Consider the following 15559-nt stretch of genomic DNA (forward strand, 5'->3'; position numbering starts at 1 on the left):
CTGCGATCGTCTCAGCCTTGTTGTGCCGTCGACCCACAAGGCACCTTGCCAAGGGATGCTGCGGTGCGCTGGACTCGACATCATTAGCGCAGCCTACTTTTTATGAGATGAGTACAACTGATTGTTCACCTACAGCTACTGCTTACGAGGTAACCGACGCCCCACGTTATATGGCATTGGTGGAAAAAGAGCGAAGTCCATAGCAACACTACCGCATCCGGGTTAACCGATGGAGACTTGAGAAATGGTAGAGTCCATAGTGGTTCCAAAGGAACAAAGCAAGTGTTTAATCTAGCAGCTTGGAACGTTCGTACAACCAATGACAGTGTTAATTCCCTACGACCGGAAAGAGCTACAGCTATTATCTGCCGGGCTCTGGAGGAAGCAGATGTTGACATTTGTGCACTTAGTGAGGTGCGTCGTCCAGGTAAGAAGGAAAGAAGTCACACAATATATTGGAGTGGAGGAAAAGACAAAACTGCAGGAGTGGGATTTGCTATCTAACAAATTTAGTCACATCAACCCAGTACCTATCTCCGATAGGATCATGACAGCTCGTGTCAAGCTGAAAAACAACGTCCATCTCACATTAATCAGCGTCTATGGACCTAAAATGCAACGACCAGAAAGAACAGTTTTATGAGCAGCTTGGCGAGTGTATCACCAGTGCCAAAGGAGATGCCATTATTGTGCTTGGTAACTTCAGTGTTCGTGTTGGTAAAGACTGGGAGTCCTGGCCATCAGTCATAGGCAGGCATGGAGTAGGTCACATGAACTCTAACGGCCTCATGTTATTAGAGTTCTGCACTCGGATGAAGCTCTTAATAATGGGTACTATATTCCAGCTGAAAAATCGGCTCAAAAACACTTGGCAACACCCACGCTCGAAACACTGGCATCAGTTGGACGATGTTCTTGCCAACTCACAAGCAAGGCAGTTCATCGGGGTCACCAAGGTCAATCCTTCTGCAGACTGCTTTACAGACCACAGGCTATTGCTGTGTAAATGCAATATAGTGATTAAGTCAAGGAAGAAATGTGCAAGACCCCCCTGCAAACATGATACCCATCTAACTAACAAAAAGAAACTTATGCTAGAAAGGTTCTTAGAGGAAAAAATCCCTGACTGTGAATCATCCTGTGATAATTTGAAAGAACTACTTCAGAATGCTGCAGATCACATTTTTGAAAAGGTAAAGAGGAAGAGTGAAGACTGGTTTGATGATCAAGAGCAAGAGATTCAGAAACTCTTGAAGGAAAAACGGAAAACTGGTGACATAAAAGGACTAAGAGAAGAAATTCGAAAAATGAAAAATAAGTGTTTTCAACAGAAAGCAGAGGAGGCACTCAAGAACACAAAACTGAGAAAGAGTCCGGGCCCAGATGGAATTATTCCAGAGGTCATAGTCCATGGTGGTAGAGTTTTGTGGACTTTCTATTCAATTTGTTCTGGCTTACCGAGAGATTACCATCTGATTTGACAGATGCAAATATTTCTATCCTATTCAAGAAAAGGTGATCGCAGCTTGTGTGAGAACTATCGTGGCATATTTCTGCTCAGTGTGGTAGGGAAGATTTTTGCGGATGTTATACTTAAGAGACTTCAACGCCTAGCAGAGAAGATTTATCCCGAGTCACAATCTGGCTACAGGAGTAGCAGAAGCACGATTGATGACATCTTTACACTGCGGCAAATAATGGGAAAATGCCGGGAGCAGCGTTGTACTGTTGTAATCTACACATCGTCTTCATAGATTTTACCAAAGCTTTGGACTGTGTTAATCGAGAGCTTCTTTATGCAATACTACAAAAGCTGGGATGTCCAGAAAAATTTGTACGCATCAAGAAACTGTATTCTAATGTACATGCCAGACTCCTCATTAATGGTGAACTTTCAGACTCAATAAACTACAGTAGTGGAGTAAAACAAGGTTGTAAATTAGCTCCTACACTTTTTGGAATTTATGCCGCTGTACTCCTCTATCTAGCCTTTAAAGTTGTTGATCCTTCCTGCAGTATTAAAGTGCGCTTTAGATAATATGATGGAGATATTTTTTATTTACGTTGCCTAAAAGCCAAAACTAAGATACTCACAGATTATATACGAGAAGCCCAATGTGCTGATGATATTGCTATTTTGTCCAATGAGTCTTCTGCACTACAGACTCTCCTATCTGCATACAACACATTATCCCTAAAGATATATACGTATACGTATACGTATACGTATACGTATAAAGATACGTATCAACATTTATACCTATACATATAAAGATACGTATCAACATTAAGAAGACAGAGACAATGAATGTAGGAGAGCAAGTTGATTTCTACATTGATGGAAATAAACTCGGTAGAGTTGACCGTTTCAAATACCTTGGCAACTATATTACAAAAGACTGTAAAGTTGATGAAGACCTCAAAGCACGCATTCAAGCCGCATCATGTGCAATGGGAAGATTAAGGCAAAGAGTATTTCAGTGCCGGGATTTGACTTCCGTAACAAAACTTAAAGTGTATAACCAGTGTGTGAGCCCTTTACTGCTATATGGGAGTGAAACATGGACACTTTATCGGCGTCATATAAAGCAGTTCAGGACCATTCAACAACGTCACCTTAGGTCTATTCTCCACATCAAGTGGGATCACTTTGTTACAATGATGAAGTATTGGAACAGGCAAAAACATTAGACATTGAAACCACCCTCGTTAAAAATCGACTACGATGGGTTGGTCATGTTGTGCGAATGAAAGCTGCCGGACCTGTCAAGGAACTCTTTTTTGGAGAGCTTGAAGATGGCTCACGCAGTGCCGTATATACGGCACTGGGCTTACGCAGTACAGGACGCCCTCTTCTGAGATACAAAGATACAATCAAAGACATTCTGAGGAGAGCTGATGTCCTTCACAACTAGAGAGACCATGTTGATAACAGACATGAATGGCGGAAATTCACTCATGATTGTTAGCATGAAAATTGATCATCAGAGGAAGGAGGTCAATAAATTAAGAAAAGAAAAGCGTCACCAACAGCAGTCAAGATAAAAAAAAATAGATAAAATGGACTTTTGTTTTGATGTTACTTTTTAAATTTTTGTTAATCTCATCTTGTAAATTGTTCTTTGCCCATGTCGGTATTTAGGCATATATATATATATATATATATATATATATAAGTAAAACAATTAGTAGAAGAAGAATGCCGTCAAAAAATAAATCATAGATCTTGAAGATCTTAAAAACGGAGCATAGCTCTCAAATACTGAAAGGCAATGTCACACTCTTCATCAGTGCCCATGGTGTGACAAAAGATCTTAATCAAACCCGTTTCTGAAACAGACATGAAAACACGTCTGATCATGTGGGCAGACGGATTTTGAAACTCACTTTTCAAAGAAGTCACAACGCTAAACAGATGGAGGTAGCGCGCAGTGTCCATAGTGACGCATCTAATGACGCGTAGTCATGACTGCAAGATGACATGGCAAATCTCCGGCTCCAAAACAGTGAATCTGATAAGGGCCTCATCGCCAACAGTCGGAAGAGTAGCAGAAAATGTATGGTTGGGGCACCACCTATCGGCAGGGCACCTTCCCATCGGCACCCAGCGTATCATGGCTGTTTGCGTACAGAACGAAAAGGTACGCGCGGGATTAAGTGTCATTAGCTATAAAGACAATAAAAACGAAGAAACGAAAATCAAACTCAAACAAACCAAGCTAAAAATTACACATCCGCTCAGTAACGACGCATGGCTGTGAAATTCACGTGTATTACATATATGCGGTGAAATTCACGTGTATACCTATGGAGGGGAGGGGGTGCCGATCGCAAGGTACCCTTTTTAGCTGCGCGAAGAAAACGGAACGCACGCACTAAGATTGCGCTATTTTAAAACGGAGATTCATAATCAACGAGACGGTCACGACATTCAAAACTGCAGTATTTATGGCATATTTGAGGTAAGAATTAGGCGAATTTGTGTTATATTTTTAGAATAAACAAGCTACAGATCCTTAGGGTGACGATAGGTGGTACCCCCAACCCTACACAGTACAGAAACGCAATATGAAGATTGGTCTGCTCGGCATCTTGATGATGATAAGTAAAGCAATTAGTAGAAGAAGAACGCCGTCAAAAAATAAATCATAGATCTTGAAGATCTTAAAAACGGAGCATAGCTCTCAAATACTGAAAGGCAAGGTCACACTCTTCATCAGTGCCCATGGTGTGACAAAAGATCTTAATCAAACCCGTTTCTGAAACAGACATGAAAACACGTCTGATCATGGGCAGACGGATTTTGAAACTCACCTTTCAAAGAAGTCACAACGCTAAACAGATGGAGGTAGCGCGCAGTGTCCATAAGTTTAGTGACGCATCTAATTTCGCGTAGTCATGACTGCAAGATGACATGGCAAATTTCCGGCTCCAAAACAGTGTATCTGATAAGGGCCTCATCGCCAACAGTCGGAAGAGTAGCAGAAAATGCACACAGTACAGAAACGCAATATGAAGATTGGTCTGCTCGGCATCTTGATGATAATAAGTAAAACAATTAGTAGAAGAAGTGTGATATAATTATATACATATACTACCGTATATCAAACTGCCTAGTGTTGAACTCATGGGCTGTATGACTCGTGGGTGTCGGTATAGTGGGATGACCCCGTTGAACCGGTCAGCTACTATGTACAGGTTTCGATCATGCACGAGAAAGGACAGATGCAGACAAGTACATCAATGTATGCGTCAATCTTCAGTACCGACTGAAGATTGCTGCAGTAAGGAGACATGAAGAGAAGGACTGCAGATGGTAAAACATCCGCGCCTATTTAGCATCGTGACGTTACCGCTGAAATGTATGACGGAAGAGTTGCTATGAGTTGTATTGTGTCGGGCTTGTGCTGTGTTCGAAGGCCAGTGTGAAAGGGTGTCCTGAATTTTCGTCGTGTTTACACAGGCAGGGATAGTATTTTACACTCCTTTCTCACCCGGATATAGACTTAATGTGTTGTTCGCAGTACACGAATATGAAAGTGATACTAGTTTAAGTAATGATGTCTTGAATATCAGCCTGTACATAATAAACCTATACCGTCCTTGATAAAGCCACGAGATCAGGCTTTTTGTCCTCATTTTCTCGCTTATCTCTCCCTCTCTACCTCTCTCCCTTTCTCTACCTATCAAGGCACACTTATTTCATGACAATCGTGAAGAAGAACAATGATCACAACAAAGCAATTCGAAATATACAAAGATGAGAGGCAAATTTTTCTTCTCTTGAAGGAGATTCAACAACAGCAACAATGGCAATGAGATGCGAAATGTCAACCATTAATTTTTCGCTTTTTATGGCGACTGTGAGCAAGTTATCATAAATATTTACGAATACAAGATCTTTAACTATTCATGAATAATTGTGCATCGATGTGCAGTTCATATTGTTGGCAATGGTTGGTTGTGTGTTGTATCGTTCCTCCTAAAATAGTGGATGACTACACAAGGTTGGTACGAGACCTTGGTGAGCGACAGAATGATATGTAATACTATTTTTCATTCTAGCTCGTATGAATCTCCACCGGAGCGCCGAAAGAGAACTCTCTACGGTACGAATCACCACCAAATCGAAAAGCTTGTGAAGAAAGATTAACTAGATGGCAAGACATATGGCCATTAGGTTTTTCACGCTATTTGTCATGTTCAACTACATTAATGGTAAGTTTTTGCAGTAACGAAGAAATTAATTTTTTATTATTATTTACTTTTTTTTGCATTGTCAATCAGTTTGTCTCCCATGTGTCGCTGTTATGTGTGTATCATTTAATGTATGTATATTCTATTTGTGTAAGGTCTAACTGTTATAATATACCAATAGGGTACCGGACTTATGGTATGAATATTTCTACCTGTTGCTACGGTGTCTTGACTTTTTCAGTCCCACGAGTAAAAGATACCGCTTTTCTTTTCTTTCCTTCCATCCATCTTTCTTTCTTTCCTTTCTTCTTCCTGTCCTACCCATTAGACGGTTAGAACAGCACCAAATTGTATAGATGAAAGTATTATGAGAGGAAAACTAACGCCCTGTGTGCCCCCCCCCCCCCCCCCCGCCCATGCAGTCAAACTTATGTAATCAATGTCGGCACCCCTAATACAGTCATGATTTGTAATTAAGTGATCACATAACAGATTGGGTTTTAACTGAAGGCTTTCCCCTTCACAGCAAAGTAGAGATTGTATGTGACGCAAGATTAGTCCTTTGGCGAATATCTATGACCTACTGTATACGCCATAATTATATTTAGCGACTTTAAACTTTCGCGAATCGAGGCTCCCCGACGATTTCGTGAGCGGATAAATTCGCTGCCATAGAAATGTAACCGTTTTTTTTTACTTGAAAAAAAATATAGCCCACTGCGATTGGAAAGTGGCGCGGAGGGAACTAATGCTGCCAAATGGGGAGAAATTTACGGCTCAGTATGTCGTACCGTCTTCGAAGATGTCGAGATGTGTATCAACAACGAGGAATCTCATCTGCACGTTGTCCTGTAAGATAAACTATTTTAAAGAGAAAAGCATGATTAGCTAGATATATAAGCAATTTAGTTTTGCTAAAACATGATTATATAATAAAATATACGAGTTGTGCTTTTTGGAAACTGTGTGATAAGTTGTCAAATGTGTAATTTGCATTTCTTTTGTGGGATGGAAATGAAGTGCGAATTGGATTGAATTCAAATGTATGTACAAGCATATGTATATATTCATACATAAAGTAAATGTGTGTGTATGTATGTATGTATGTATGTATGTATGTATCTATGTATGTACGTATGTTTAACTACCCACTCGATCAAACTGGCGTTACTTTTGAAAAATAAGTTCTGAGCAAAATAATTTAACGGGATATTCCTACCCTTATCAAGATGTTCCATTGACCCCCCCCCCTCCATAAATGACTCTATCCTTAATAGTGACTTTAAAAACGAGCATTTCGTTTTCAATGTGTGCTCACTCACACATGCCAGAACTTTCACGCAAAAGCTAATCAATTTAAAGTAGAATCACCTCTAATAAATCATATTGCTGTGTTAAATGCCTGTTTGATGTATTATGAAGATGTGACACTATAAAATAGAATATAATGTAATTCAATATGATAAAAATAACATAATGATAATCTGATATACAGATAAAATGCATGTGAGAGTGGGAAAATTAATTCATGAAGGATATCAGAGACAGACACTTAATCATTTACATACATTCTTAAGGATATAAACAGTGCCCTCTCCATGCTTTGCACTTTTCATTGAGTTTTTGCGAATGCGAAACTTAAAAGTCTATGTTTAATTTTTTTTTTTTCTAAATTTCAGACTCGGATGTCTCCGGGAGAGGCGAGGATATACAAGAAGGTAAACTTGAGGCAAATGTTTACTATGTCTGTTTAGTATTGGGATATCATGTTCGCATAATCATGAGAACGCGAAAAGAATGCTCTGAGGTTCATGATCAAATCAAGACGAGAAAAAATGCAAAGGAATAAATGAAAGCAAAAGAAAAAAACCCGAAAATGTTTAACGAAGAATCGAACTACGAGAAAGAAAAATATGTAGCTATAATTGGAGAGTTATACTATTCATTAAATTTTGCTGATCATTTATCTCTCAATATTATAGAGTACGTTAATAGGGTACCTGTTTATCTTCCCATGAAGCCCTCTGTCGATCAAGATTTGAGCAAGGATATATACACACACACACACACATATTATGTTCGTTTTCCAGTTTTCAGAAGACTCTGTAACGTGCATGCGAACACATTAGTTATGTCCAATATATTTCCACAAAATGAAAATATATCGAGAACATGTAGGCCTATTTTTGATCTAGTTCAATCAATGGAGTCACCAAAGTACCATGATTGGTAATACAAACATATTTTTTTTTCTTCAGAATGTTAGTATAATGCCAACAATAATTCATTACTGACGGACAGCCTCATCATCCGCCCACCATTTCGATATGATAAAGGTTAAATTTCAGTAAGACCATGTCTGGAGTGTTTCGCTTGCTGCTTTGATTATTACATTATAGGAGTGTTTCCTCTGGACTGTTCTGAAGTTGCGGAGAGTGGTCCAAGCGCTAGTGGGCGCTATTTGATCAAGCCAACCGGCATGACACAGTCTTTCGAGGTTTACTGCGATATGAGCACAGATGGAGGAAATTGGACGGTAAATTCATTGTGTGTGTGTGTGTGTGAGTGTGTGTGTGTGTGTGTGTGTGTGTGTGTTGTGTGTGTGTGTGTGTGTGTGTGTGTGTGTGTGTGTGTGTGTGTGAGTGAGTGTTATTGCTTATTTCAATAAGCCAGTTCGGTGTTCCACTTTGCGCATGAGCAGAAACAAGGTCATTCGGACCAACAGGCATGTTGGTTTTTAATTTCACTGGGATAAGCATCTGTAATGCAATGATTATTCATGAATACTTATAAATGCTGCTTGCCAGCACATCCACCTGGCAGCAAAAGTGGTATTTGGCAATATCAGTAGAAAGAAATTGTTAATACATTCAGTGCAAAGTAATGAAAGATGCTTTCCCAAGTGTTATCTGACGGATCATTCTGGTCATCACTGGTCTACGCAAGTTCATTCTTTGTTTGAACAGGATCAACGAATTCCATAAATTGTTATGTAAAGCTTACGCATTATGTTGCTCTAAAACGAGTGAAATGCCCCTAACCGACTGAGAAAAAAAAAGGTCAATTGGACCAATGTGCCCATGAGCTAACTCCGAACTGGCTTATTGCAGTGTTCCAAATCAAGTCGTAGACAGTGCCTTTAATATAAATGAACAGCAGAAAAGGAGAGAAGAGAGTGTGTGTATGTTTGTGTATGAGAGAGAGAAAGAGAGAAGTAAAGAGAGGGGGATAGTTGGGAGGAAAATGAAGAGTTTGTTTAAAGGTACCATTGGGAGCAGTGATTTCAAAAATGTTCGACTTATCACATATTATGTTGCATAGTTGTGTAGGTCTGTTGTAGCACAAAACATCCTGCCATGTTTGAAAATTTCGCAATATGAAAAATCCTAAAACATATCAAGTGGCGATATATATTTTTCTCAATAAACCACAGATTTACTGTAGACGGTTTATTCTAGAAACAACTTTATCATAACTTTTGTTCACATTTTGTGTATCTAGCAAAATTTAACATTTATCATCATAATCAACATTTTTACATTGCCGGTTTCTATCCCTAACCCACATTTTAGAACTATTTTAAAGCGCTAAAGCTGGGTTTTTGTTTTATCTGTAAATGGTAACTTATAATGCTTTCAAAGCCAGACACGCTGCATGTCTACTTCGTTATACCGCCATACAAAAATCCTGGACGTTGACTACGATGATACAGTATACAGGCAATGTATGGTAACAAATTTTACTTTCATATTTCTCAATGAAAAATGCATCAAATAAAGCAAAACAAAGGGATAATTATATTGCATAATGTGGATGAGGAGACTACTAGAAGTTTTGACGTATTAGTGGACAACAATATAAAGGAAATAGAAAGGGAATTCCACAAAAATTCATTTTTCATGAAAATCACACATTCCATCAACTTGATTCTAACATAATATGTTAAAGGTAGCAATTATTCCTAATGCTTTCTGAAAACGGTTAGTCAAGTGCTCTTTCATTATGCTAGAAAAGTAAATTTTTGTGGAATTTTCTTCATATTTTCTTAATATTGTTGTCCACTCATACATCATAACCTCTAATAGTCTCCTCATCCAGCAGTTCCAACACCAAAACTTTAAAAATTCATTACTTTGCATCGATTGTCCGATTTTCCTCGAACTTTCACTGATATGTTCTACTAACGTTGATGCTTTCACTCAATCCACATTGCTCTTTGGGTTTGGGCAGTGCCGTATATGAAGACGGCACTGGGTTTGGGTTCCCTTAAAATTAAGTGGGGGTAGTGAAGTAGTTAACAATCACATAAGTCCCCAGTACCGTTGCACTGATTTTTATAGTAGGCCTATATAGGCCTCGCGATACGATAACCCTGCTTACTATACCCAGATTTAATACGTGTAGCTAGTCGGTACAGCCGCGTATGCGTATTGCCGAGCAAACTTGCGCATGGACGTATTGACAGCCGCGTATGTGTATAGCTGAGAAGTGGACAGGCGCGCTGTAAGCGTTCGGTATAGTGGCACGACCGTGACACTACATATAAATTTTCCTTTAAGCACGTGATGTAATCTAACCAATCACAAGACATGGTTTATTTCACCCATTTATTACTAGTATAACAGGATGATTCGGAGTTTCAAATTTGGCTTGATGTTGGCATTTTTCCCCTCACATTGTTTGCTTGTTTGCTTGTCTCTTTTGTTTGCTTACTTGTCCCTATGCCCCCCTCCCCTTCTCCCAGGTTTTGCAGCGTCGAGAAGATGGCTTGGTCAGATTCAATCGCACCTGGATGGATTACAAGTTTGGATTCGGCGATGTGTTGTCAGAGCACTGGCTCGGCAACGAAAAGATCTACCACCTGACGACACAACGTGACTACGAACTACGGGTCGAACTCGGGGACTTCGAAGGGGACGAGGCCTTTGCTATCTACAAATCCTTCAATATCGATAGCGAAATCATTAAATATCGATTGCACGTTTCCAATTACTCCGGCACCGCAGGTAGTAATTTCCTCCTGAAGAAGAGTTATCTGAAGTATTTCCTGTCAGTATTGAGCAGGAACGAAACTGGCATCTATTAAAGAATTAATCTTAATGGCTATTCCAACCTAATTTGTCTTATTATCTTGTAAATTTCTTTTCACACGGGCATGTTAATGTTTCATTGTTTTATTACCGTTTTGTCGGCATTACACAACTGCACTAATCGCATTATACGAGTTTCGTATGAACATGCCTCTAATCTAATTCAAATCTAAAACGAGTAGGCCTAGACACTTTGCACAACGCCGAACAGCTTAGTCACATAGGGCCTACAGCCCTCCAACAATGCATAAAGCGAATAGGTGATGCTCCGAAGGTTCGTTATTCCAAAACGCACAATTTTGGAAAATTAGATTTTCGTAAATCTGAACATGACATAGAGTTTGTTTATGGTGTTTTTCCGAAGCTTGTTTATCCGAAAAAGAAATAAGGTTTCCAATTCCGAACATTCGTTTATCGGAAAATGATATGACGTTTGTTATTCCGAAGTTTCGTTAGTGAGATATAATTGATATGGTTCGGCTTATCTAACAAACCATTACCGTAAATAAAGTTCAGGGAGCGGTCTATACGCCGCTGCAGTCAATACATGCTACATCATGTCTGCATTCGTATAGTATGCAGACAAGTTCACTATCTGTGTACAATTTACCATTCTCACACCGTGGATGGTTAGAATATTTCATATAACGCCTAAAGAGATCTTTGTCATTTGATTGGTTGTTTGACATTCATCATTCGGCCCTTGTGCTTCACTATGACGTCATCATCCGTGCCATACGATTTGCTCCATTGCACGCTCGCTGAGAGCCCGGCACACTACGCGTGTAAAACGCATGCGTTTGCAGTGTGCATGTGTGTGTGTGTGTGCGACAGCGCGCTAGCGTAAAGCGCTCAGTGAGCACTTTCGCGATCTCAGATTCTCTCTTGTTTCTAAATCAATAAAACATCAAATGACAAGGATCTATTTAGGCGTTATATAAAACAAATAATAAATGTTTTTCATTCGTGCAGTGGACAGAATATTTCATTCGGTGAAAGATTAAATGTGTGATCCATTCACCTCATGAAATACATGTATTCTGTCCATTGCACTCATAAACATTCATTATTTGTATCATAATAGTTTAATGCAGTTAATATGCTAGCCATTCTACAGTATATTTATTTCACTTTTCTGGCACAAAAATTAACATATTTATCCCTCTTCACTCAATCAAAAAACATGTCTGGAGCATATCCAACCGTTGCAATGCCAGGTAGTATTCAGCGGGCTGTACTTTTTTTTTCCTCCTCCCCCCCCCCCCCCCCCCCCCCCTTGGCCGAAAAAGGGAGCGCGGTTAATACATGGTTGTGGTCAATACACCGTTATTTACGGTAGGCCTACTTCATAAGTAATTAGACTGAAAACCTCCTAAACAGTGATTTGTTTTATTGTTTTTTTTAATATACAAATCTGAGAATAATACAACCTATGCACATTTACGAACACACACACCCACACACACACACACATACAATAGAAACCGTGATGTGAATAACTTCGTTATATACGTATTGTACACAGACACCAAATTATTTTACACAAAGAAAGAAAGACAAAATCAAACAAACAGTTATACAAACGAGCAAATAAATAAAAAAGCAAGCATCATTTTGACCCAGAACTCAGCTGGCAAATGCTTGAATAAGGGGTCACAATTTACAATAGATGATTAGTTTTGTCACTGTCAGTAGTCTGATATCGATGAAAGAGGGGTGGTGTGCTTGATATCACGCCTGGTGCGCTCGTTGTACCCCCATTCTACAGAGATTTGCTCTCATGGGCCACTGATTGGAAGTAAAATTTGTTGCTTCCGGCCACCCACCGAAGTGTATCGGATCGCAGTCTGATGAATCCGACTTGGTTGGTTGACTATCAGGTGAGTGTCAGACATGTCGCGCGTGATCCTCATCGGACGATGTTGCCTCATCGGATCATTCCCCGACAAGTCCGACGCTGACCTGATAGTCGACCAAGAAAAGTCTGATCCATCAGACTGCGATTTTATACACTTAAGTGGGGTAGCTATGAACTTTGCTTCCGATTAGTGACCGATGAGAGAAAATCTCTGTGGAACGGGGGTTTGAGATTTAGTTTCTATATGCTCTCTCCCTCCTCCTCCCTCTCTTAACTATTCTCTCCTTTCCTTTATACAGGAGACTCTCTTGGTACACACAACGGTTACCTTTTCTCCGCGCTGGACCAAGACAACGACCTTTATGCTTTCCACTGCGCTAAGCACCTTTACGGCAGTGCCTGGTGGTTCGGTAAATGCCTTGTAGCCAATCTGAACGGCAGATATTTCTGGAATGTCTCGCCAAATGTCTCGGACGTTTATGGAATCTCCTGGTACCACTGGAAAGGGAACTACTACTCCATGAAAAGGGCGGAGATGAAAATTCGGCCCTTGAGACCCTGAAGTTTGTATACCACTAATGAGTCAGATTGGGTGTTTGCTGAATTACTTCTACCCACATAGCAGACTGACGTCGAAAAGACGTCTTAATTTGGTCGCAACTGGTCAAACTGGTCGCACGTCATATAATGACTAAAAAATGACGTGAATTAAACTTTTTTTGAAACGTATTTGTCACGTCATGTTAGGGACCTCCTCAAGGGGGTATCTCACTGAGCGGCGAACGTTTGCGAACGTAGCGAATTCTGGATTTCGCCAGGTTTCGTAAAGGGTTGCAAAAGGCTCGTTAACAGTTGCAGGAAAGTTCGCAAACGGTTTTTATTGTCGCAAACAGTTTTTCTTGTCGCAGCTGGTATCTCACTGAGCGGCGAACGTTTGCGAACGTAGCGAATTTGAGATTCGCCAACTTTTCTGACGAACGTTTGCGAAAAATCAAGGTTCGCTTCTGCCATTAGAGACAGTTAGCGACTTTTAGCGATGTTTAGCGACAATTAGCAACACTTGAGCGAACAGTTGCGAAAGTGTTTGCGAAACACAGATGGCGACTTTGAACATGTTGAACATGTTCAAAATTTCTTTGCGACAAGAAAAACTGTTTGCGACAATAGAAACCGTTTGCGAACTTTCTTGCGATTGTTAACGAACCTTTTGCAACCCTTTACGAACCCTGGCAAAATCCCAAAATCGCTACGTTCGCAAACGTTCGCCGCTCAGTGAGATACCCCCTTTAGAAATTTTGAACATGTTCAATTTTGAACATGTTCAAAATTTCTTTGCGAACACAGTTGCAAACATTCGCAAAATACTCGTAAGAATTCGCAAACGGTGGTAATACGGTGTCGCTAACATTTTTATTTAATTCGCCACTGCTAGCGAACAAGACAGTAACCATATTATGGTTCCTATATAAAAGCTCCTGAAACAGGCAAGATTCCACTCTAAGGGAGTTCTTGAAGCTCTTGACATCTCCATCATGTAATTGCTGCAAAAGCTTTTCATATTGACCAAAGTCTGTCCTCTGCAACAACCACTCTTTGACCCAAACAGTCTTTCTTTTCTTCTTCCTTTCTTGTTTTTCTTTATCTTCTTTCTCTTATGCTGCACGATAGCTGTAGCAGCAGCCTGGCAAAGCAGCTCTTCAAGGATAGCAGCATGTTGAGCCTCTTCTTGGCAGAAATTTATTTCCATATACTGGAAATCCATTTTTAACGGTTGTCACAAGAGATCTGAATTCAGTGGAAGGTTGTACGTTCGTTTTATGGGTCTCACTATACACAATCGCCTGGTACTTTTCTATGTCCCAGAACATTCGCAAATTGTCGCAAAGGATTTGCAAACAGTCGCTAATGTTCGCAAAACTGTCGCTAACATTTGCAAAATTGTCGCAAACATTTGCTAACAGTCGCTAAAAGTCGCCACCTGTGTTTCGCAAACCCTTTCGCAAACATTCGCGGAAGTGTTGCTAATTGCCGCTAAACATCGCTAAAAGTCGCTAACTGTCGCTAATGGCAGAAGCGAACCTTGATTTTTCGCAAACATTCGTCAGAAAAGTTGGCGAATCTGAAATTCGCTACGTTCGCAAACGTTCGCCGCTCAGTGAGAAAGCAGCTTAATGACGTAAGGTTTACGTCAGTTTTCCCGACATATTTTTTACCTAATGTTAGTGACGTATTAATAACATAAAATTTACGTCAATTTTGCAATGTATTTTTCACGTCATATTAACGACGTATTAATGACGTTAGATCTCTGTTGCTTTGCGACGTATTTATCACGTCATGTAAACGAGGTATTAATAACGTCAAATTTACTCTGTTTTGTAACGAATTCCTGACGTCATATGAGCGACGTATTAATAACGTGAAATCTACGTTAGTTTTGCGACGTATTTATGACGTAATATAAGCGACGTACAGAAGACGTAAAGTTTAGGTCAGTTTCGGGAGTATTCTTTATGTCATATTCACAACGTATAACTGACGTAAATTTTACTTCGCTGTGCAACGTACTTATGACGTTATATTAGCGACTATTTGATAATGTAAAGTAATGCGACGTAATTATGACGTCATATAATTAACGTATTACAGACGTAAAATTTACGTCAGTTCGGGACATATTTATGACGTCATATTAACACCGTATAAATGACGTCAATTTGACGTCATTATATTATCTTTTTGGCATAAATAAAGAAGATCGACGCCATTTAGACGTCTAATAAGCTGACGTCAAAAAAAAAATCGTATTTCTGCTCACATGAAAGACATCTAAAAGACGTCATATTATTTTGTGACGTCTTTCTGACGCCTTTGTGCTCATACAGAGATTCCATAAAGACGTGTAAATTACTGA

At 39.7% G+C, this 15559-nt stretch overlaps 1 protein-coding gene across 1 annotated transcript; it reads left to right on the forward strand.

Moving 5' to 3' along the window:
- The first annotated feature begins 6499 nt into the window (after positions 1-6499).
- Positions 6500-13207, forward strand: LOC140231733 (techylectin-5A-like). The gene is made up of 5 exons (XM_072311885.1): positions 6500-6548; positions 7377-7415; positions 8097-8233; positions 10442-10703; positions 12945-13207. Exons 1-5 carry the CDS (start codon positions 6500-6502, stop codon positions 13205-13207), a joined length of 750 nt encoding a protein of 249 aa, XP_072167986.1.
- The last annotated feature ends 2352 nt before the right edge of the window (positions 13208-15559 follow it).

The sequence above is a fragment of the Diadema setosum genome, chromosome 8 (assembly GCF_964275005.1).
Source record: "Diadema setosum chromosome 8, eeDiaSeto1, whole genome shotgun sequence".
Lineage (NCBI taxonomy): Eukaryota > Metazoa > Echinodermata > Echinoidea > Diadematoida > Diadematidae > Diadema > Diadema setosum.